A 26,293-nucleotide genomic window follows, 5' to 3' on the forward strand; every position below is an offset into this window, starting at 1 on the left:
AAATCTAGTATTTCTTCTCTAAAGGATTGCTCCATCAGAATATAGAGACTCTATAATATCTTCTTACCTTTAAAAAATACCCTCTCTTTTAATTCTATGTACTCTGTGGCTACTCCTCATTTCTCTACCCCTTCTAGTAAAACTCCTCAAGAGTTACCTACATCTACTATCTTCACCCCCTTCCTTCCCATTCTCCACTGCACCTGCCCCAGCGGGGCCTGCGTTCCACAATTCCAACAAAACCACTCTCCTCAAGTCACTAAAGGGCTTAACAATAGCTACATACAGGGCTGAAGTAAACCATCTAGGGGATTTTACCTCTAACTATAGAAAAATATAACTACTCCAAATTACTATGACATTCTAAAAACTACTAGATGGAGCTTTTTATCAAATCCAGTTTGCTAACAGATTATGGGTACATTAAATAATGAACATTTCTTTAACAATTAAATAGCCAATATTTCTCTATTTACATACAAGCTATTCAAATAATAAATCAAACATAAGAATTTACTAAACTGAATTTCCCCAAATGTTTATCTTCTGCAGTTTGGCTCCTAAACAAACTGCAAGAAAAGGGTCTTAGAAATAAAGAGATATGACTTAAGAGATTGGTACAATAAAATTGCTCTGCTCCAAGCTTTCCATTTACTACATCTTCTCCTACTCTACCTCAAAGAAATGTGCAAATCAGGATGTAGGATGCAAGAAGTATTGGCAGCTGCAAGCTGTGTACATTAGGAAAAGCTGCTGCAGACGCAGATAGTTAGACAATACAAACTCTCATATTAACCATAATTTAATGTGCTGCTAGGTTTTATATTGAGAAGAATCTTTGGAATAGAGCAAAATTTAATACCTGAAGATTTTCTAGCATCATTTTATCCAGAGCTTGAATGAAGTCCTCATCTTCTACACAAGGTACATGCTTAAGTCCACCTCCTTTAATCATTACCTCCTTATGAAAACAAAACAAAAACAATAAAATCAGACCAGAAATTTTAACTGCAATATTTTGTATAGCAGAGCCTTTTTGTATTGATAACTTGTTCAACATAACTCAAGGAATAAGTGAATAAAATATATAACATTATTAAATGTTAAAAGAATTTGTTAATAAAGAAAATGGTTAAGAAAACAAATTGAAAATGAATTTCCAAAGAGATATTTCACAATAATCAAAAGAAACAAAACTTCAGTGGATAAAATTCAAATACTATGAAAATGTTGCATAATTTCAAAAAGCAAAATTTTCAGCCATACGTACAGTATTCTCTTCATCAGTTTCATTCTCTTTATTGGAATCGGTAAGGTAATCTGTATTCTCTTCCTCTTCTTCCTCTCCTTCATCATCATCATTATCAGAACCCTCCTGAAATTGTTTAACATCAGTAGAAGATTAAAACACTTTGAAAAGGATTACTATATTTTACATGCCTTAAAAGGATTTTAAAACTTTTGTATAATTGTTTATTATTCTTGAGTGTCAGCCTTTTATGCGGTCTGCTTACAACAGGAGGGCAAAATCAGCTTGGTGACATTTACTACATAACAGTAGCTGAAAACCCATCTCACTACCTTCCACTGAACTAAGAATACAAAGATCCACTGTAGAAACTCTTCCCTGAATTCCACAAGGAACAAGTTTCCTGATGATTTTGTGTTTTTCTCCTCTGAAACTAATTTCGAAAAGGGGAATTTCTCACAGTAGTTCTTTAATACTCATCTAATTCTGCAATGGAAACCTGTTGGTTCAAGTTTAACATTGTTACCAGCTGAAAGCAATGACACAGCACTACATTTCATAAAGCACTACAGTTTGGAAGGTGCTCTCACATACTTCATTTTGTTTGCTCTACCTAACTCTGAGGATGAAAAGATAAACTTTATTGTCCCCATTTTTACACATGAAAAAACTCAGGCTCAGAAAAGTTAAGTGACTTTTCCAAGGATGCACTGCTATAAAGCATAAGAGCTAAGCTCTACCACTTCCCTAGCTGGTGACTTTCAAGCACTACTTCCTCCATCCTCCCCACCAGGCCACGCCTCCCCTTCTTTCATATCAGTTGAAATTCCTTTTCAAACAAAACAAAGGGTGGAACCCTGATAGATTTTTGAATTTCAAGCACTACTTCCTCCATCCTCCCCACCAGGCCACGCCTCCCCTTCTTTCATATCAGTCGAAATTCCTTTTCAAACAAAACAAAGGGTGGAACCCTGATAGATTTTTGACAGGTGGCAAGTACACAGTGGAGCTCCATCTGTTTATCACTCCACCCCAACAACACTGTAATATGCCCCTCATGTGGTTCCATAAAACTTCTAAGAAAACACTACAAAAAACCCAGATGCTTCTCATTGTGTCAAGATGACTGAAAAACAATCCCTAAAACAAATGATTTAAATTTGTTACAATACTTTTAGTGTGTGTAGCAATTAATTCCAAAAACTCCCGTGTATTATTACTTACTAGAGATATTTGGAAATTTTTAGAATTCCTAAAATGTAAACATTTTGAAAAAGTACACAAATGCATTAACTTTTTTTGATGTAATTCTATAATTCAAAATTAAGTTTGCAATAAGATGCTCTTAAATTTGTCCTTGAAAAAAAAATTAATCATTTCTTAACACTTAAAAGATACTTTCTATTCAAAAACTAACCTAAACCAAGCTAAAATGTATTAACATCCCACCCACCCCCCTTTATTTTTTGTATTATTCAGGCAATATAAAATCTATTAGTTTTTCAAATTAAAAGGTTGAGCAAAAATTTCATTTGTCCTAATCCCACTGTACACTGTTGTAATAATGGGTGGAATTAGAAAGCAGTGGTCCACGGACCACAAAATCCCGGCTAGCTAGGAAAAGAAGGATGGAAAGCATAGCAGAAGGCAAACTGCTCAAGTTCAAATACTGGCTCTGTCCCAACTGCTCTGAGATCTTGGGCAAATTATTTAACCTATCTGTGCCTTAGTTTCTCAACTTCCTCAAGGGTGGTATCAGAAACAGTAATATAAATACAACGCTTAGGACAGTGACCATGAATAATAAATGCTCAGTAAATAACTATTATTGCTATTATTATAAAGAATCTGTACTTTGTTGATAAATTACATAGATGCCGCAGAAAGTTATTTTAGCAGAAGAACACGTACTTAATCCTTAAACAGTTATCTTTAACTCACATAGCTGGTATTTAGGAGATAATATTCTGGTGGTTAGGTGCTAAGAATAACTTCAAAAGATCATACAGAGTTTTAAAAAATTGGAGACAGAGAAGTATCACTTTTTTTAAGAGTTGAACTGTAGCCATTTTCTTTTCAGTTTAAGGAAATAGCTGTAGACTATCCTCCGTTGCTCCTATTACTTTATAATCAATGCATCTTCCTTCTTTAATAAATTTCTTTTCCTGATGTTTGGAGAATAATCATGGGAAACAGTGGTCCTGGGGTGGGTAGAGAAGTAACCTATTCCAAACTCATTTCTCTTAAAGTAAACACCTTTTACTCCTCCCAGAAACATGGATCCTCCAGTTAAACATTTTGTTTGCATTTCTACTTAGCAAACACACATACATCATGTATAACATTCATTCTCCAACTAGAAAAGTAATGGTTTAAAATGATTATAAATTATAAAGTTTGAAAAGGAGGAAATGCATTTAGAGGGGAAAATATGATACATCACAACTCTTCGAATGAGAAATTTATAAGAAAATGAGTCCTTTTTAATGTCACATTTACCAAGGATGTTGAATTTATTAGATCCTATTTATCTAATTAGTGCAGTAGCAAAATCCAAAGTCAACCACAAGATTAGTCTGAAAATATAAAATGGAAATACTTTCTCATTTCCCTTTGTTGTTATAAAATACTTAATAAGCTAGTTTAAATTGTATTACTGAATGTTCCTATGACCTCATTTTGAAAACAAAGCAATATAATTCCATCTATTATTCTGAAACCAATTATAGAACATTCCGGTTCTAAAATTGTTATTAATTTCTTTATATCTACTTTAAGGGAGTTCTACAGTTAAAAAGAGAGAATGGTAGCAAATGACATAAATACTTAAAGGTACATTTTTCAATGCCTGTAAATACTAGCCAATTAAAAAAGCCACATGAAGGGCCTTCAGAAAGTTCAAGAAAAGCTTCATTTATCTTTTAATTCTACTTTTCCATGAATTTTTTGAAGTACCCTGTACATCATTGTCTATACTGCCTTTTCACAATCATTCATCTTTAACTAACAGCAAATTTGTTATACCAAATATTCAGTAATAGTTATAGATCTTGATAGCTAAAGAAAACACAACCTTACAGATTTTTAATTCTAACTGTAGAAAAATTTAATTACCTTAAATTACTGGGTCCTTTTTTCTTTAATTCTAAATGGAGCTTTTAAAAACTGCAATTTATGTATCTATCTTATGAATGCTATAAACAATTAACATTTCTTTAAATAGCAAACAACCCACATTCTCTAAATATCTGCATTCTATTTACTCAAATAAATCAAAACTTTAACACTTAAAATTCTATTTCCCCAAAACTCTTAAATATTGATTAAAAATGTAAACTTTTTTCAATATTTAAAATCATACTTCTAAATTATCACACTTTCCTAAATGCTTTAAGCACCCAAGGAACACATAAAAAAACCATATACATCAAACTGCCATGATTATATAACATATTCATACAAAAACAAGTGAAAAAGTGCTAATTTCATGGTTTAAATTTTATTTTCATTAATATTCTGTTCCTCTTCTTATTCACCCTTCTTTCTTTGAACTTAATTTGTTTAACTTTATAGTGTAAACATATACAAATGTAGAGAGACGAGTATAATGAATCCCTACTTACCCATCACACAACTGAACAATAAGCTCATGGTCAGTTTCTTCTAGGCCCCTAACCCATTCCCCAATCTACCTCCAGGTTATGCAGCAAAACTCAGACATCCTGTTAATTTGATTCAACTCAAGAGTGTTTAGAAGAAAAAACAAAAGGATTAAAACTATTAGGTTGAACCACATGAAAAGGACATTTTGGTAGGTCAAAATGGTAGAAGAACAATTTCATATAGTTTGACCTAACAGAGTCATAAAAACAAAAAAGACGTGCAAATTATGGTACACAATGAATTTCAGATTTCATGTACCATTAGATCTGGGAAAAATAAAGGAAAGTTCATTAATATCTAGCCAGTAATTTTGTTTTGAAGACTGTAAAACCCGCAGGCTAAAAAGTCCATATCAAACAATGAGATTAAGATACACAGAAGATCCAACAACATTTTTTCTTTGGATTTCTTATTAAATAAAAATGCTATGATCAGTATTTCCTTTCTTTCTTTAAAAACCTTTAATTAATCAAGGGGTTTTATAACAAATATACTCCTGGTTACACTTACTATAATAAAACTAATGAAGAGATCTTATTCTATGTATTAAAAAAAAATCTTGGCTCACGTAATCAAAATACTCTTATACAAATGTACCTATTTGCTATAAATAAAAGTCATCACCTCTTCTTCTGGTTCATTTACTTCACTTTCATTTCCAGATTGCTCTTCAGTTTCAGCTCCCCCCTCTTCTTCTTCTTCGTCCTCTTCAATATTTTCTCCTTCTGTCATAGACTCTTTCGAATCTTTGTCATTTACTAGGCCTTGAAATGAGAAAATGAAAAAGTACATAAAAAAAGATAAAGACTAGTTTTTTATATTATACCACTTCATTTAAATGTATTAAGTAAGATAATTCAACAGGCATTTTCTCAGCACAGTGGTAAAAGAACAGAACTGAAAACTATTGTGAGAAATATTTTAAAAAACTAAATGTGTAGACCTACATTTCAACAAAGGAGCACTGATACATGTCCTAACCATTACCAAAAACAGAAAAAAATATATATGTGTGGGTATTGTTTTTTCCTTTTCTTAGAGCTTCAAATACTTGGATTATCCGGTTTATCTCAGTCTCAGGTGAACAGGTAAAAAGTAGCAGCACATAAGGTGCAGTCTCAGTCATAAATAAGATACAGCTTTTGCCACACCCTCTACCAAAAAGAATCTCTGAAAACTCCAAGATATCATGTCACTTTAACGAAGAAATCACATTTGGCTATCAGTATGAACATCTGCAAATTAAGAGCAGAGAAAGGAGGCAAAAAGACAGCTTTGTCACCATACAGCTTAGTTTTTTCTCTTCAGTGACAGCATTCTCCTCCAAAGGGAACTGCCTGGCCTGCACCTGCTTCCACCTCCCCTGTCCATCCCACATTTCACTGCCTAGTCAAGTCTTCCTATTATCATTTGAATTCTAATGTACTCTCTCTGCTTTCAAGATGCATATAACATGGGCTCATCTGATACCACTATTTCCCAATACTCTTTCCTAAGCCTTTTCCATCAGCTGGGTCAGACTCTTGCTGCCTTGAGATCTTGCTCATCCAATACCCTTTTCAGTAGAGAAAACCCTTCAACGTGTACTTTCAAATTCCATCCATTCTTCAAGTTCAGTTTAAGTTTTACCTCCTGCATAAACTATCAAGTACTTCAATCTATTACTTTTTCTCCTGCTTGCTCCTAAAGCACCTGGAGAATTTATTATAGCACTTTACGTTTGATGATATACCATGTTATATTTTTTTCAAATGATTTCATCAGATTATAAAATCCTTGAGGATAAAGAACTTCCTTTATACTCAAAACTTAACAGAGGCCATGTATTGAAAAATACACAGTAGGTGTTTAGTAAATATTTATTCACAGGATCTTAGAGGACTAGAGCAGGAAGAAACTTTAGTGATGATGTGATCGAACCCTCTCATTTTATGAATACTGAGATCCAGAGCTTCTATAACCAGGCCAACCAGTAAGATTAAAAATTTACTCCAGTGTCTGAAGTCTAAGCAACTATATGGATGTACAAAAATATGGATGTACAGAGTGATTATATATAGTAGGTACATTTGAGTTTGGAAAAAAAAAAATTAAAAGGAAAATAATACTGAGGAAAAAAAGTTGGTGCTCAGATTGAGATTCCGTTAACTTAAATATTTTCTACTTATCACTTACTAGTTTTTCGTATATACAAATAATCAATTTTATATATTATTTATTTCTATGGACTTCTAAAAGTAAAATACTGGACTGTTAATTATCAAAGGCAAAAAATGTAAAGTCAGGACTGTATAAACCAAACCATCCTCAGTAAAAATATCACAGTGGTAATAAACTCATGTTGCATAAGACATCATTATACCTTTGTTATATCCACTTAAAATATGCCTCATGGGGAGAACAATAATATATAAGTAGCTTTAATAATCCTACTTCTAATTTGTAAGGAAAATACATACTATTTCTAACACATTTTCATTTGTAATGTGAGTTAGTTTCAAAAACAATTTATAAGTATTATATTTTGCATTTGCTAAGCTGTAAAATAATTATCCAGTTGCTGACCCCTAGGAAACTGTCAATGTAAAATAAACAGTCTAGATAAAAATGAATATATAAAGGACATACAGATAACAAAATGCAAAATCCAGACAGAAACATTTTAAATATTAAAATGTTACAAGTGTACTTGAAGACCAAAATAAAATAGTATTCTCTGAATCTGAGCTGCTTGGTGCCTCAGTTTTCCTGCTTGTAACAGAGATGGTAATAATTGTAATACCTCTTTTCAGATTTTTTAAATTTATATTTCTCTGCTTGCTACGAGTTGTTGAACATTTTCCCCACATACTTAAAGTCAGAAAGGGCACAGTCTTTGAATTGTCTTGAACAGTTAACCCGATGTTTTAATTTGGGTTTTATTTAACTCATTTGTCAAATATAAATAACATCACCTCTATCATTTTGGCAAACAAACAGTACTCAGTAAAAACACCAAATCTTCCCTGCCCTCCCTTATGTAATTATGTCAGCTCGTTTATCTATTGAGGTGTTCTATTATTATCAATTTGCCTGTGTTCTTTAAATAAGTGAGAATAACCTGGCATGGAAACTATTTTCCTTTTTAGTTATTTCCCATTGTATAAAAGTTGTAAACACATAAATATGTCTATTTTTGTGTGCTCTCTTCTATCATTTTAAAATTTGGAAATATTAAGGCCTCTCCAAATATTTGATAAATAAGCAGATCTATTTTTAACCTTTAAAAATAAGTATTTAACTCTTTAATCCACTTTTACTGATATATTTTAATTTTCTATTTTAATTCTCTCCCAAATGCTCTGTCGTCCTTATCCTAGGATGGATTTTTAAGAATCCTAGTTCATCACATACTAAATTGTTTTATATTAAATTAAAACTACTTCTAGGCCTTTTATAATATTCTTTTGATTTTATTTCTAATTTACGAAATATAGCCTTTTGCTTTCAAGTGTAATTTATATGAATTTTATCTTTTTTTCATTTCTATTTCTCTAATTTCTGTTCTTTATAATATTATTTAGAACTGCCTATTACCATTTTGGTTTAGTTCTTAAAGAAAGTCTCAGCTAGTAATCCTAGCTATCCTGAGAAAACTAGAGGTACAATAAAAAATAACACAAGAGGGCCGGCCCGGTGGCGCACTGCTGCAGTGCACCGCTTGGGAGCGCTGCGGCGCTCCCGCCGAGGGTTCGGATCCCACATACAGACTGGTTCCTGCTCACTGGCTGAGCGAGGTGCCAGCGCGACACCGAGGGTTGCGATTCCGTTGCCGGTCCCGGTCCGGTACGGGTGCGACACTGAGGGTTGCGATCCGTTGCCGGACACGAAAAAAAACAAAAAGGAAAAATAAATAAATAAATAAATAAATAACACAAGAACATTATTTATAGTGGTGCAAAACTAGAAACAACCTAAGAGTCCAACAGCAGGATTAAATAAATGGTGGCACATTCCTACAAAGGAAAACAGCCAATTAAAAAACAAATTTTCAGGGGCCGGCCCGGTGGTGCACTGGAGAGTGCGCTGCTTGGGAGTGTGGCGGCGCTCCCGCCGAGGGTTCGGATCCCATGTGGAGACCGGTTCCCCGCTCACTGGCTGAGTGCGGTGCGGGCGCAACACCAAGGGTTGCGATCCTGTTGCTGGTCCCCGGTACGGGCGCAACACCGAGGGTTGCGATCCCGTTACCGGTCAGTAAAAAAAAAAAAAAAAAAAAAAAGACCAAACAAACAAACAAACAAACAAATTTTTAAAGATTATTTAATGTCAGGAACAAAATTCATAATATATTAAGTAGATCCAATCTAGTTATAAAACTGCAAACACACGTGAAAAAATGTTAAAAGAATGGAAGAATATATATAAAAATATTAACATATTATCCTTTTTATGGAATATTGGTGATATTTGTTTTCTTGGTATTTTTCAAAATTACTGCCATGAACATTTGTTATTTAACATTAAAAATAATTTTTAAAATATAAGGGAATGTTTTTAGTGTTTCCCATTAACTATTAGGTAGCAGTGGGTTACTATAAAACTAAAATGAGACGTTAAATTTGCAGGTGCTTGAAAACAAACAGAAAACTACCAAAGGCAAAATACTATATTATCTTATGGTTTACCAACAGGAAAATGATTTAATACAGTTCTTCTGCATGTATTTTCTTCCTGATGTTTAAACTCTAAAACCGGGAGGAAAATGGAGAATACTTAGGAATACACTAATTGTGGCTGCTGTATTTCATTCATAAATGGTGACCTATTTTTCCTTCTCCATATTCTAAACAAAGACAGACTCCTCAAAATAAGCTTGAGGTCCTTAATTTAACCCTTTGATCTACAAGTACAAAGAACAACTGTTCCCTTTACCACCACCAAACTGGTATCACACTAATCTTTACTCATGCCCACTACAGAGAGAGCACAACATTCATGAATACACCATTCATGAAACAAGGCTAAGACTTAACAATTTCAAAGCATACAAAGTAAGTGAAATAAATAAGCTGATAAGTACTCTGCTTGAAATGATCATTTATTCAATTAGAAATCTGAAAAAGAAAAAAAGGGGGAGGTAATAGGACTAAGTTTAAAGAACAAGAAGAATCACATATGCCTTTATGGGCTGAGTAGCAGGAAAAGCTAATACTTGCACAATCAGTAGTACCACCCTTAAAAATAATGCTCAAATAACAGCAATCATATTCTCCAAAAGAAGATTCACCTTTTGAGAAAGCAATCCTATTAATATGCTGGACATAATATGAAAAAAAAGTTTTAGAGAAAAAAAAATCAGAAATGCCTTCCCTATGAAAAGCAGTTCTTCAAATATGCAATGTAGAAAATTAATACAATTAATATTACTGGTGAAGGTAAAGTTTCCCTAATGATAGACATGAATGCACCAAGTGCTAATGGGAAATAAAATACTAGCTTAATAGTCTGAAAACACGTGTCACTTTGAAATGACTACAATGAAACATGCTAAGAACTATTAGCAAGCAACCAGATTGGTAATGGCTGTACCTTGTACCAGTTATTTCTATTTACAAGGCTAGTAGGTTCCGTCAGTCCCTAGTGGGAGCTGTTGGAGAGCTATCTCTTCTCCCAGAACAATCTCAGGAGGATACTGTGAAAGTATATAGATAATCCTCTTGTAGCACATTTTTGCTCATCCTTAGAAATAAAGGCAACTCTGCCAGTGAATAAGGTCTGGAATTCTGTAGGATAGTTCTAAACTTCTAACATGTATTCCCATCTACAGTTTCTACCCTGCATTTTCTTAGGAAATGCCTGGTAAAAATATACACTGTATAAATAAGAGATGCTTTAATCAAACATAGATTTTATATTAGCAACCAAAAATTCTGAAATTAAGAGAGGCTGAAAGGATTGTGTTTTTCTACCACTGTCAATTGCTTCAAGTTCTGCATTACTGTTTTCCAATTTGAGATTACTTAATGAAAACACATTACTGTACTCCACACAAGTCTTACCTAATTAACAGTGTTATGCAACACTCAACACCCAAAATACAAAGTATACAAATGTAAACTTTGATAACATTATAAAGCAAATTCTAGAAACAATCTGCCATATATCACCTTCATTTTCTCTCCGTAATTAATTGCTTACCTAGTTTTATTAAGAATTCTTGTTCCAAGTCATGTACCTGCCTGATGGATTCTTCCAGAGAATTACAGAGTTTGATCTTTGGTCTCAGCAGTTCTAGTGTATCACTGATCATGTAATCTATATCAATAGGAAATGGATGGTCTTTTGTCCAAACCTCCAAACTTTTCTTCCACCAAACGTAACGCTGATAATAAATGAAAAATAAATTTAGCTATAAGAAATCAATAACAAAAATATTTTAAAATAGTAAACTATACTGTGATGTTCCCTAGTTGTACTAACAGGCTAAAAGGTTGTACAAGACACCTACCATTTTTATTAGTGGTCAAGAGCAATGATCCTATTCTAATTATTTCCCTCTGTCTGTACAGTTTTTGAGCCATTTGGTGACTTTATTCTAAATATCTTTTTATTGTAACTGTCAGTTGTTTTTTTTTAAAGGCAAGAAAAATTATAAATAAAATACCAAATAAATTTTCAGGTGTTATTAAACAAGCTGGAAATACCACACCCACATCCCAAACAGGGTTCACATATTTAATTTTACAAAACCAACCAGATTCAAAGCCACACAGTTTTGATAAATTTTCACTATTTTCTCTATGCTACCTAAGAGTGAAGAGTTCAATTAAACTATCTGAAGATATGTTTTTTGAAATACTTAAAAATCATTAATCAACAAGCATTTATTGATCATCTACTGTGTATATGTCACTGAGCAGGTATTTCCCTCTCAATTCCTAGTTTGGTTCCTTCATTCTATTTTGTACTTGTTCTAACCCCTGAATTTACATTAACTGGAAGCACAAGCCAGGAACTTACTAGAATGTGAACAGGTATTCCTTTGGGTGCTTTACTCTTCCTCTCCAGTTTGTTATATAGATTCTTTCCACTCAAAGTTTGGACCTCATCTGGGAGCTTATTAGAAACGTACACTTGTAGACTCCCACCCTAGACCAACTGAAGCAGAATCTGCATCTTAACATTATCCCCAGGTGATGTGTATGCACCTTAAAGTTTAGGAGCACTGTTCCAAGTGATCCTTTCTACCTGGCTTTCCACTACTTAACCATACACTCTACATTCTAGGAGAGAAAATGACCTCATCTCCCAGGTCCCACTTATTTCTAATCCCCATTCCCGAGGTATATCTCTGCTACAGATTTCCATCTGTTAATCAATTTAGAAAATATTTTTGTCTCCTTCTGCTCTTGATGTTACTGAGTGGCTCTTTTCTCTCAGTCTGGGATGTCAGAGTGAATCCAAATACGGATTCTCTTCAGAAAGAGATTCTACTTTGGATACTGTTACAGCAGCCATTTTGCAGCAAAACTCTGGTTTTAATACAGAAAGTCTCCAACTTAAGATAGTCCTTACCAAAAAAGAAGAATACGACCCTCATATCTGCAAACGCCTTTCCCCATTTTTTGCTCAGCAATTCAGAAAATAAGGAAGTAACAAGTTGTCCTTTCTTGCAAAGGTAGAATGGTAGGAAAAAGTTAAACTGCAATTCCTCAAGCATATTTATCCCCACTTAGCACCAGTCACCATGTGAATGTATTTTTGATACCTTAACTTGCAATACTAAATTTATTTTCCTCATCAATGAGCAAACGAAAATACTAACAATTTTGACTGTATCAAATTGAATGGTACTCCTGGTACTTTATTCAGTAACATCTGAAGCGCTTGATAGTATACTTATAACATTGTATTTTATGGGAACTAGTGATTGGGCTCCAACCAACCAAGCTACAAGTTAATTACTGAAATACCAAATTTTATAGAAGTTGTAGGATTGTTTGTTTTTGTATCTAAATTTAGTTTATACTGTACTTGCTCTAAATCACAAGTTTATATAGTTAACCAAAATTAAGATACGGAAAGTACAACCTAAGAGTTTATTAATGAACGAACAAATATTTCTTCCTATGTTTAAAATTAACATATTTTCCCAAGAGTGATATTTTTTTTGGTTTTTGTTTTTGGTGGCTGGCCAGTACTGGGATCCTAACCCATGACCTTAATGTTGTAACACCATACTCTAACCAACTGAACTAAACGGCAGCCTCCAGAGTGATCAGTTTTTTTCTCTCAAAAAAATATTAGATCTTTTAGAAACAATTTTGGATGTAAACCAGAAAATACACTATCAAATGTATAAAAATGTATTAATTAAATTACTGCATTAAATATCACAGTCCATAAATTACTGCATCAAAATTCATAAACTATACCAAAATAATTCCCCAAATTAATGATCAATGATTATCAATCGTAAAAGCTGCAAGCAATTAGAATATTTTATATTAGAATCCATCATATATTTTTAAATCTCTAAGACCATCTTTATATGAAGAATATAATCTAATTATGAACATATATATGGTATATGAATACTATAGCATTTCTTTTCTAATATTTTTGCAACACATGTAATGAATTAAGTAATGCCAAACTGCATATTTCAGCTTTTATATACCTGAAAATATACAAGGAAGCAATCAAGTTTTCGTTTACTGGAACCTCTGTCAAAGTACTGGCCACAGGTATCCAAAATAGTGCATACTAGTCTAATTCTGAAAAGATGCTCAGGAGGGTCCAATGAACTTGGAGAACCATCAGAGTTAACACCAAATGAAGTAAAAGAATAAAGAGTTCTGAAAATAACAGCCGATTCCACCATTCGGTAATTATAAAGTTCCCCTAAGAACTTGGCACTGCTGATACGCCTCTGATTAAATTTAGGCTGATTAACCTAAAGAACAAAGCAAAAACAAAACAGATTTTCAATAAAATGTAGAAATGTATTTGAAAACAGGTAAATTCCCCTCTGTAATGTGACAATATTGATTACTGAAAGAACACTGAACAGAGAAACAAGGGATGGTTTCTTTCCTCCTTTTCTGATAAGGTGGTCACTTCTGAGTGTCCCTTTTCTCTCTAGGAAATGGATATCTTTGAAAGTTTTAAAAAAAGAACATGTTAGATATTAAATTTAGTATTAAGTTATCATTAAATGAATTGTTTCTAAAACAGTTAAAATGCAAGTCTCCCTATCAGCTTGCCATAGCTGATTTTCTCTGCTATTTGTGAATTAAGGAAACAATAAGCCTGGGTTTTATAGTAAGAATGAAGTGCTTACAGAAAATTCTCATAAAATGATTATGAACTTTTTCTAATTAATAAATTTATAGACTCTTATAACATGAGTCTCAATACTAAACTGAAAATAAAAAAATTTAATATAGTATTCCAAAATAAGCTTAACAGGGCTTAAGAAAAAGAGGCAAAGAACACTCCAGTATTAGCTTGAGAGAAGACTAGGAAATCTGATATACCACGGCTTATTAACAAATCACTAACTGCAAAGAAGTAGTAGTAAATGGCACCATATGGGAAAAAGACAGTTTCTCTAATTACAATTTTTCAATAATAGAATGTAAAGGTTGTTTAAATTCTCCACAAACTCCAATTTGGTGACATGAAAGAAAGTGCTTATTACCTCCATTCCTAATCGAATATCTTCTAAAACGCCATCTACAACATGGATCCCAACATCTTCTTGGTAGAGCACCAGTCCTGCTAAGAGGTTGGCTACACAATGAATACTATTATACTTCACATTCCAGATGTTTATCATACAGCAAATAACATAGTCTTTCACTTCTTGGTCCTGCCAGGGCAACTTTCTCATCTGTCTCAAAACCTAAATGAGGAGAATTTTGTTTAAATCATTAAGATGAGTACAAGGTAGTATGACCAAATAACATAGACGTTTTACTACGATTGTACAGTCATAGAACTTTTGAGGTGAAAAATACTTTAGAGATCCTCTATCAACCTCTTCACTTCAGAGATAGGAAAAATGAGATTTCATAATTATGCCAAAATGTATTGAGTACAAGGTAGTATGACCAAATAACATAGACGTTTTACTACGATTGTACAGTCATAGAATTTTTGAGGTGAAAAATACTTTAGAGATCCTCTATCAACCTCTTCACTTCAGAGATAGGAAAAATGAGATTTCATAATTATGCCAAAATGTACTCTCATTTTTCCTAAATCTTTTCATAATGCCCCCAAATTCCCTAGAGTCTCCAGGTCTTCAATCAAACTAAAAGAATACAGTCATCTACATAGTTCACTGAAAGAAATATCCAATGTTTGCCAAAAATAATATGCCTTCTTTTGTGCATCATTTGATGTAAATAATCTCAAACACTTTTTTAAAAATCATCAATTTCCAACAAATAAATAATCGCAAGGTCAATTAGTTAAAAAATCACTTAAAATGGAGAAGGACACTACATCAAGGCAGGTGCTGCACAACAACCTCAGTTTCCTCATGTGTAAAATGGGGGAAAATAAAACTACTTACACTTCATAGTTTATTGTAAGGATTACACAAGATAAAATAAGTGAAGTACACAGGAAAATGCCTGGCACATTATAAATGTCCCATAAAGTTAGCTATTACTATTTCAAAACCTCTGCTGGTAACAAGATAATCAGCAGAGTTCTACCTATAATCAAATTCTTTCTGCTTTTATTCTGGAAGAAAATGGAAGGTATTGTTAGATTGCAAAGTATTCCTTTCATCTCTACTCTCTATATCCACAATCCATCTTTCAAGCACTAAACGTGTTCTCATACCAGCTTCATGGGAAATGTCAATGTCTTCTCCATCGCATAGCATTCTATACTTTTCAAACTTTTAGCCAATTTTAAAATTGTTTTAAACAACAATTGCCTCTGACTCGAGAAGTTGATTTCAAGTTTCAAAGCTGCACTATCAATCCTTATCACCTTCTATCCTAAAAAGAAAAAAGTTCTACCTGTATTATGTGTCAACTTGTAGAGTTAACCAAGAAATGTTTTGTTCAACATATCTTACTTAAAAATGAAGTTTCTAACAAGATAACTATAATAATCAAAATGATAGGTCAGTAGTTCTTAACCTTTTCTAGAAACTGATTCCTGTTGAGAATCTGAAGAAAGCTACAGACCCTCTCTCCAGAAAAATACAGATAGCCACAAACATTCAAAATTATGCAATTTCAGAGAGGCCATGGGCCTCTTAAACACCACTGAAGGTTAGGATCCCCTGCACTGATGCAAAATATTTAAGGGCAAATTCATTATAGAATACCAAAGATAAAATAATAGTTTCAAATACATATATATATATATATAGCATCAAACCTAAATTTAGAAGATTTACTATTTTAATTAGAATAAGAAGTTATCGTAAAAGGAGATGTCCCAAATATTATGTATCATAATATGAATCCCTTCTTAGGATGACTTGTACAGAATCAATCATAATGAAACTTGATGTCTACCCCTACACCTCTCCTAGACTTCATGTAAGCTTAGCACTACAACAAATCTCAAGTTGACTATTATATGATTTTATTAAGATGTACCTTCTCGGTGGTAACCTTAGAAAGATCCTTGTACAAAAGTTTCCGGACATATTCCTGGAGAGGGGGGCGTTTCTTTTTCACTGTTTTTTCCGCTGGCGGAGGGTTGCAGTAGTAATACGCATTCTCCACCATTGTAACGTATCTTGCATCAAGATGCATTGCTTGTTTCTTTCTCATCATTTGCTCCTAAAACAAAAAGTCCGAATTAATCAAAACGCTTTCATTCTCCATACTGGCCAGCCACAAACAAACAAACAAACAAAAAAATCACTTTCATTCTAAGATTTCTTTACTCCTAACTAAACTTCTATTCTCAGTGATAAAATTTCAAGATAAAGGGTTAGAAAATGAAAAAAACAATCACTAGGTATTTCTAAGAGTGTGTAAGTACACTATCATTTTTAGAACACAGTCCATGAGTGCTTGGCCTTAGGCCTTATCCAGTAAAATACTCAGAAAACTTTGCAACAAATGTAACTTTGTTTATAACTCTGCCAAATGACATGAACTCTCAAGGAAAGCAAGGTTCAAATATATGAGTGACCAAAATTAAGGACTAAAAAAATAAAGGGGTGACTCTGGCTCCGGCTACTCGATGTACAGCAATTGGGAATAAATTTGTTCTCAGACCTCATGCCATCCAATGTTGTACCAGAAAAATCTGACATGTCTCTTAGCTCAGTTAGTTATGGTGTGGTGTTATAATACTTCGGTCACGGGTTCAGATCCCTGTACCATCTAGCCACCAAAAAAATAAAAATAAAAAAAATAAATCTGACATGTCTCTATAGCCAAGAAAACTAAAAGCCCCCAAGGTCTCATGACTTGTCTAGGGTTGCTCGGCATTAACTCAGAGGAGGTGACCAAAAAACACGGATCTATTCAATCATCATCTACTTCAGGATTTCTCAACCTCAGCACTATTGAAATTTTAGATGGATAACTTTTTGTTGTGGGGAACTAATCTTGTACATTGTGGGATGTCTTGCAGCCACCTCTACCCAGTAGATACTGGGTGAGAACCACTGCTAAAGATCTTCAAATAGTGCTCCTAATTCTTAAAACAGCATCATACCAAGCATTAAGATTACTGAATTTGGTCATTCAAGAAACATTTTACTTGGCACTTACTATGTGCTGGGCACTATGCCAGGTGCTGGAAACTCAACAGTGAACAAGATAGACATGATTCCTACCTTCAGGAAGTTTAATAGTCTGGTATATAAGGACAGAGAATGAACAAGTCAACAAATTAACTATTAATCTTTTCAATAATTGTGATCAGTGATATAAAGGAAAAAAAAAACAAGATACTAAGATGGAGAATAACAGGGAACCTACTTTAATTAGAGGTGGGTTAGGGAAGGCCTCTCTGAGAAAGTGACTTTTAAGCTAAGATGTGAAGGATGACAAAAGACTGAAGAACCACTGGAAGAGCATTCATGGCAGAGGGAATAGCAAGAACAGAAGCCCCGAGGAGAAAGAGAGTGTGATATGGTACAGGAACTAGAAGGCCAGTGTGGTTCCAACATGGAGCAGCATAAGACTGAAGAGGCAAGGAGAGGGCTAGGTAACACAGAACAGTACACACTATAGTAAGAATTCAGGGTTCTAAATATGTAGCAGGAAACTACTGACCAGCTTCAAGCAGGTGTTGTGGACTGGGGTGGTGGGTAGTGGTAGATTTCAAGTTTTGAGAAGATTGCTGTGTACGTAAGCCCAAGAAGGGCAGTGGCTGTATTTTTTTTTTCCCACTGTTGTATACCTAGCACCTAAAACAGTACCTGGCAGGCATGCAATTAATAACATCAATAAATAAAATTTTAATAATACATTCAATCTTTTCCATTCACATAAAACCATCATATAGTGGGAGAAAATTTAAATATATACTGTGGTATGTACAGCAAGTTTAATAATTGTTTCTCCTGTCTCCTAGTACTTCTAAAGTATATTGATTGTAGCTAAGCTCGCATACTGACATCTCTGTATCATAATTTGTGAATGTTTACTAAATGTTGAATCTGCCAAACAGACAAGAAAACAGTTCCATGTTTAATAGGGCTAGAGATAAGCCATACCCCATAAATTCTTTGGACAAAATGTAATGCATCATTTAACTTACCATTTCTACATATACAACACAGTTTTTAATGTAGATTAGTTTCAACCTGTTAGTTAGACTGCTTTAGAACCATTTTCCCCAACACACACACACTTGCACACAGCCCAAACTAATTTTAACATTAGCCAGGGGTCCGGCCCGTGGCTCACTCGGTAGAGTGCGGTGCTGATAACACCAAGGCCGCGGGTTCGGATCCTATATAGGGATGGCCGGTTTGCTCACTGGCTGAGCGTGGTGCTGACAACACCAAGCCAAGGGTTGAGATCCCCTTACCGGTCATCTTTTTTAAAAAAAAAAAACATTAGCCAGGAATATTTTTTAATGCAAACCAGTTAAAACGATATATATGTTTTCAAATAAATATAAATAATTTTAGATTACCCCATAAGCATTGACGTGCTTCAAACCAAACTCACCATCTGTTCCCTCCACTATATTCCCTTATCTCTGTGACTGACACCATCACCCACTTAGATACCCACGCTGGAATCTTGGGTCTTATCTCAGGGCACTTTCTTCTTCCTCACCCTTTATATCTCATCAGATCTACTTCCTAAAAATTTTCACACAGCTAATTATTATTCTCTATCCTCCATCCCTACTTCAATCCATTTCTTCACTGGCGACCTCCATAGGTTTTTAAAACAGCCTTTTTTTTCCCCTTTTTGTCTTTTTTCGTGACCGGCAACGGATCGCAACCCTCAGTGTCGCGCCCGCACCGGACCGGGACTGGCAACGGGATCGCAACCCTCGGTGTTGCGCCCGCACCTCGCTCAGCCAGTGAGCGGCTGGTCTGTATGTGGGATCCGAACCCTCGGTAGGAGCGTCGCCGCGCTCCCAAGCGGCGCACTGTAGCAGTGCGCCACCAGGCCGGCCCCTAAAACAGCCTTTTGATTGTTCTCCCAATGTCTGGTCTCAGTTACCTCACAGTATCTCCTCCATACTAATCTTCCTAAATACAAAAGTGTGATCATATCTACCCTACCTGCTTAAAATCCTTCAATAGCTATTCACTGCCATCAGGAAAAAAACTCAAGCTCCTTAGCATAGCATTCAGGGCTCTTCATAACCTAGTTTGTGCCTACTTCTCCAGTCTCATCTGCAGTTGCTTTATTCAGTTGGCTTCTCTTCTCTGCCTTTAAAACTCTGCTTAGGTCTCTAAAATAAACATCACTTTTCTCTGGAAACCTTTCCTGACATACGAAGACTAGATTAGGTTCCTCTATTACCTACACCTTGTGTTACCCATGTTATTATACTGCATTTACCACAATGTATTTCAATTATCTATTTACTAGTCTGTCTGCCTTATTAGACTATAAACTACATGAGGGAGGGACTATCTCTTTCACCTTCATATCCCAAAGGTCTGCCATAGAGTTTGCACTCAATAAATACTATGACGCCTTTAGGGAAGCTCTTTCCTGACTCACTCAGTCTGGCTTATGGACCCTTCCATGAGCCCACAATATCCACTGCAGACCTCTATTAAAGCACTTACACCACCATACTGAAATTATGTGGTTTAGCTCCCGCTCACTGAACGTGGACCACTTTGAGCATAGCAATTAATATTTCATTTCTTTGTACCATCCCTCCTACCCAGCTGTAACATCCCTGCAGAACAGAGTTTAGTGCTTAATACAGAGAAAGAACCCTGAAACTGTTAAATGATAAATAAACAAGGGTCCTGTCCGGGAATCAAGAGAGTCAACGATAAAAGGTAGGTACTTTTCCTATAAGAGGGCAAAATATCCACTGAACCAAGAAAACTGATCAGGTAGGAAGAAATCTGGTTTTCAGCAAGTTGTGTTCATCCATACCACAATGATTCATAAATGATTTCCCTAGCAAAAAATAAATATAGAAGATTCAGTGCAATAAATAAAACATGAGTATTAAAAAAGTTTTTTTCATTAAAAAAAAGTTAGGCTCTCCTGGCATCTATACTACACTTTTATATGCAGTATCTCATTTACCCTTACCAGCCTAAGCCAAACAGGAAAAAGAGTTGTTTTCTTGTTACAATAAAAATTTGAAATTAGAAGGTCGTTTTTTTTTTTTTTTTTTTTTTTGGCAGCTGGCCGGTACAGGGATCCAAATCCTTGACCTTGGTGTTACAATAGAAAGACTTAAAAATTTGAAATTAGAAGGTCGTTTTTTTTTTTTTTTTTGGCAGCTGGCCGGTACAGGGATCCAAATCCTTGACCTTGGTGTTACAATAGAAAGACTTAAAAATTTGAAATTAGAAGGTCGTTTTTTTTTTTTTTTTTTTTTTTGGCAGCTGGCCGGTACAGGGATCCAAATCCTTGACCTTGGTGTTACAATAGAAAGACTGTTATTATATGATCAGTGTGATATAAGCCTAGAGAGAATTTGGAAATCAATTCTATTTGATGGCTTTCATATTAATATTTTTGAAAACAGTTCATAGAAATAAATTCACATGTTTCTTCATTTTAAATGCTATCAGCAGAAAGTATTCAGGCTCACAACCAGATTCTAAAAAATACAACCTGTCTAGAGAAAATGACACAATCAAGACTTTTGTAATAGCAACACCAATACAATGAGTCTACACTCAGAAATTCCTAAGCCAGATCACTCTTTAACACTAACACTAACACCCCATCCTCCACCACACATACATTCTCTCTCTCTACCCTGAAAGGCTGCAAGCAAATATTATCAATAAGCATAATAACATAGCTGCTTTATAAACTTTATGGTCATTTCAACATTCGAATCAGCTTAAAAAATAACTTCTCTCCCAAGTTAAATGTTCAAGCTTACATTTTTATGGTGTTTTAATTTTAAAATGTAATTTTATATTTTTAAGCTTATATTTTATGTGCTCTATGTCATATTAATAATGGCTTGAGATGTACCAAAAACATCCATAAAGATGGCTCTAACATAACAGTATTAAGAGTATCTGCTTGTTTGCATCATTTGTCAAGTTTTATGGTTGAACTTCATTTCCCTTTATAATAAATATTGTCAACTCACTGGCAGCCAAGTGAGAAAAATTCCTACAGCTCTCCAGGGATGGCAGCTCCTACGTACGGGATGCTCCAGTTTCGATAGAAATGTCTGTTTTCATATGGCAGAGCAAGATAACCAACACTTGTCAATATGTTTAACCCCTGAAGCTAAAAATATTTATCCTCCTGCTCTTACCAGTATCCTTAAGCCCTTACCAAAAGTACACTGGTCCTCAGGTGAGATTCTGGAGATCTGAAAAGAAACCGTCCACATGTCTCCAGGAGGGTACATGCCATTTCAATATGGTGATGAGAAAAGTCTGACAGAAGCATCTGTAATAGTAAGAATGATGAAAAACTACAAAGACAACCCTTCAATCCTAGTAAAGAAAATATTATGCATCTGAGTAATAACTTTAAAAATGTCAGTATAAAAAACAAAAATGAGTCTACTTTAGTTTAATAAGCACTGAAGCTGACCATCTTTTGTCTTCTGCCATAAAATTTTTTATTGAAAAACTTCAACATATTTAATATCTTTCCTTTCAGAACAATATATGGAAACCAATGTCAAAGCCCTCTCTACATTTGTTATGTTATGTATTTAAACACATGCCATATATCCAGCTGACATTTTCTCAATGGCTTTTTGTTTTGTTTTGGTCTATATGTTTACTTTTAAAAATTCTTTCTAAAGGTTTCTACTACAGTTGCAAGAAAAAGTCCTCATGTGTTCTGTCTGTCTGATTGTGGCAGTCAAGATTGAATAGAGGAACACAAGGGGAAAAAAGAAAAAAAATCCCTTCTATAGAAGTATCATTTGCTCATTGTATAAAATTTATAAACATAACACATTATCCTAACATTTTAGTATTTATCCTCCCAATCTTTCTCTCTCTCTCTTTTTTTTTATTTTTTATTTTTGGCAGCTGGCCAGTACAGGGATCGAACCCTGGACCATGGTGTTATCAGCACCACGTTCTAACCAACTAAGCTAAACAGCCAGCCCCCAATATTTTTCTATGTACATTTTCTAAACCAAAACAGACTTCGACTTAGATATTGTCTAAACTAAAACAGACTTAGACTTATTATATCATTTAATAACTTGGTTTTTTGCTTAACATGAGTTTTTTGTTCTATGTACATTTTCTAAACCAAAACAGACTTCGACTTAGATATTGTCTAAACTAAAACAGGCTTAGACTTATTATATCATTTAATAACTTGGTTTTTTGCTTAACATGAGTTTTTTTTGTGTGTGTCCTTTTTTTTACCCTTCTATGGCATGATTCACAAGGTATGTAGTATTGTATAATATGAACTAGATTAAAACGATTGGTTCTTATTTATTAGACATCCAAACTGTCTCCCATTTCTTGCTATTATAAAGAAGGCATGACAAACATCCTTGCAGATAAATACATTCACACATTTATAATTATTTCCTTAAAATAAATTCCTAGAAATGGAATTTGTGTCAAAAAATGTATATCCTTCCTATATATTTTTAAGAACTAGTACAAATAAATATACTAATAAGTTCAAATAGTTTATGGCATGATTCCTTTCAATTATAGCATTCATAAAATTTTCACAATTCCTCTTACAATACTGTCTGGAGTTTCCCTAAATGTATTTTATAGTATTACCTGTTTCCTGAGATGCTCAAAAAAGGTTTAGGAAACTTAATCCCTTGAATATTTAAGATGACTATTAGTATTTTACACACTCTGAGAAATCATGCAGTAAATAAGCTTGTTTAATTTTGTTTAACTCAAGGTGTTCCAAATATATTTGAATCCATGAGGCCCATTTTCTGTGGTATACGAGTACTTATTAATACCCCAAGGAAATCAAGTTGGTAAGAAATTTGTTATAGAAAAACAACCTTAGTAAAGGAATGATCAATTTCAAATGTAGAAGAATTATGCCACCTAATCTGCACCAGCTTTACCACATATAATTAATTACTGTTACTAATTGGTTTCTAGGTTAATTCCACTGTAAACAGAAAAGATAATCTGAATAATTCCAAACTTCTTAAATTTGCTGAGATTTTCTTTATGGTTGATTTTGGTAAATGACCCATGTGCATTTGAAGAGATCATGACTTCTGTTGAATTAGATCAAGGCTGGTAATTGTGTTCAAATTCTGTAAATACTTACTGATTTTGTTTTTCTGTTCTTTTAGCTATTAACAGTTATTGTCACATCTATAACTATGATTGTGGATTTTTTAAATTTCTCTGTTACTTGCCAATTTTTGCTTTATATATTTTGAAGCTAAGTTATTAGATGCATACTGATTCCAGGAAGGTAATACTTTCCTATTAAAATGACCTCTTCAGCATTATTAACCATCCTTCCTTATTTCTAATAATGCTTCATGCCTTAAAGATTACTTTGTCTAATAACAGTATAGAGAAACCAGCTTTCTTTCAATTAGTATTTGCACAATATATTTCCCCTATCTTTTTACTTTAACCTTTCTTGTCTTTATTTCTCTTATTGATAGCACATAGTTATTTTAATCAAGTCTTATACTCTTAAGGTTTTTACTTGATGTATTTTGTCCTTTTATGTTTCACATAATTACTGATAGGTGCATTTTTATCCCTATCTTAGTATTTTCTATTTTGCTTATCTGTTTAATGTTCCTTTTTACTCCTTTCTTTTCTTCCTTTGGATTAATCAAATATTTAATTATTTCATTTTATCCACCACTTATAACTAAAACTTTACATTTTTCTATTAAAAATAAATAATTCAGCACTAACCTTTAAACAATGAAGTGTATCATTTTTTGTGAACATCTTAAACTTAGTTAGTTCTCCAATAAAACGAACAGTTTTGTTCTTTGTCTCAATATTGATCTGGTCCTTTTTTCGTACCTACAAATTAAGAGAAAAAAGGCATTGCTCAGTAGTCAACATTTTGAATCTCTGTGATAAGAAATGTTATTTTAATACATTTGAATTCACTCCAAATATTTTAAATAAATTGGGTATAATTTCTTGCTATATTCAAATTATTTTAAGTGAGTTAAGGAAAAATTTTGATCTGTTTAACAACAGTCCTAAGATGTGCTCTGCAAAACAGTTCCATAGTCAAATAATTTGAGGAAACAATGCATTTTATCAGGCTTTGAAAAGAGGGTCTTAAACAAATCTGTTTAACTTAAGTCAATATTTCTCAAATTTATTTGGCACCACCAATCCCCTTTTTGAAATGTTAACCTCTACTAGTTAACATCACATTAAATTAATATTATAAGGAACACACTTTAGGAAATGCTGCTTTAAAAATGGAAATTCCAAGGGCTCACTTAAGCAAAAATGTTATTAAGGCTTAGCTGGTGTATTATAATTATAAACTGTAGTGCATTTTCTAGTATAAATTTACTATAATAAAACATCCAATATAATCACTGTTCTTTCTTACCACTAGTCATGGCTGGATGTCGAAGTTCAAGTCCTTTGCAAACATAAGTCCCTTACTTAGGCACACATTTCAAGAAATATCAAATGCAACAAAATCCGATTACAACAGTAAAATGTGAACAGGCACATCAAGACAAATGCAATTAGCTTTAACCTAAGAATTTCTTTTTCATCAGAAAACCAAACCTATGGTCTAGAAACCTTTTATGTGAACAATGACCATAATACGGCAGTGCCTTGAATTAAGTTAGTGATCTCTTTCCAGGATACTATCCTATCTCATTTTCTCCACATAACAAACATTCTGAGAAAGGAAAAAACAGCTGTTATTATTCTGATTTAATAGTTAAAACAAATGGAAATAGAACACAAGCTAGCAATTGATTAAGGACCAATACTAAAATCCCAATCTCCTAATTGTCAATTGACAGTTCGACTACCCTAACCTCACATGTATGTGCTAGGATTCAAAATAAAGCCTAATCTCACTTGCAGCTATACACTTAATGATAATCATTTAGGTAAAAACTAAACTTTTACATATCAAGACAGCTAACACTTCAGTGGAATCTATCATCTTAATTTTTAAGGATCTACTTTCTATAGTAAGCAGAGGTAGATGTTCTGACTTTTTAGATTTTTAGTGAGATTTTTAAACCATCTTTACTAATTTAACAGCTCAGAACAAACTAGAAGCTCACTATAACTAAATTTAACCTAAAGCATCAACAAAACTGTATCAATTAAAAACAAATAAGGGCCGGCCCGGTGGCGCACTGGATAAGTGCGCCGCTTGGGAAGCGCGGCAGCGCTCCCGCCCGAGGGTTCGGATCCCACATACAGACCAGCCGCTCACTGGCTGAGCAAGGCGCGGGAGCGACACCGAGGGTTGCAATCCCGTTGCCGGTCCCCGGTCCGGTGCGGGGGCAACACTGAGGGTTGCGATCCGTTGCCGGACACGGAAAAAGACAAAAGACAAAAAAATAAAAAAATAAATAAAAAATAAAAATAAAAATAAAAGCATCCTCTAAGCATACAAAATAGCTTTGATATTAGAGATATATAGAAAATAAAACTAGATTCTCATTTTTAATATTAAATAACATTGAATAAATTTGACTGTGAACCTTGTCATAAATATCTTTTCACAAATAAATATGTTTTGTTTTTTTTTTTGTCTTTTTCCGTGTCCGGCAACGGATCGCAACCCTCAGTGTCGC

General features: G+C 33.9%; 1 protein-coding gene across 1 annotated transcript in view; it reads right to left on the reverse strand.

The window, feature by feature from the left end:
- Window positions 1-862: 862 nt before the first annotated feature.
- LOC103590736 (regulator of nonsense transcripts 2) overlaps window positions 863-26,293 on the reverse strand; it is a gene marked incomplete at its 3' end in the record, with an annotated part of 80,687 nt that continues 55,256 nt past the window's right edge. Inside the window, exons 10-18 of the mRNA XM_008573041.1 lie at window positions 24,411-24,524; window positions 21,847-21,963; window positions 16,522-16,707; window positions 14,595-14,798; window positions 13,572-13,847; window positions 11,090-11,273; window positions 5,537-5,676; window positions 1,271-1,375; window positions 863-961 (exon numbers count right to left, since the gene is read on the reverse strand). Coding sequence (XP_008571263.1) covers window positions 863-961; window positions 1,271-1,375; window positions 5,537-5,676; window positions 11,090-11,273; window positions 13,572-13,847; window positions 14,595-14,798; window positions 16,522-16,707; window positions 21,847-21,963; window positions 24,411-24,524 — 1,425 coding nt within the window. The remainder of the gene's footprint in view (window positions 962-1,270; window positions 1,376-5,536; window positions 5,677-11,089; window positions 11,274-13,571; window positions 13,848-14,594; window positions 14,799-16,521; window positions 16,708-21,846; window positions 21,964-24,410; window positions 24,525-26,293) is intronic.

This window comes from Galeopterus variegatus, unplaced genomic scaffold (assembly GCF_000696425.1).
Source record: "Galeopterus variegatus unplaced genomic scaffold, G_variegatus-3.0.2 Scaffold867, whole genome shotgun sequence".
Taxonomy (NCBI): domain Eukaryota; kingdom Metazoa; phylum Chordata; class Mammalia; order Dermoptera; family Cynocephalidae; genus Galeopterus; species Galeopterus variegatus.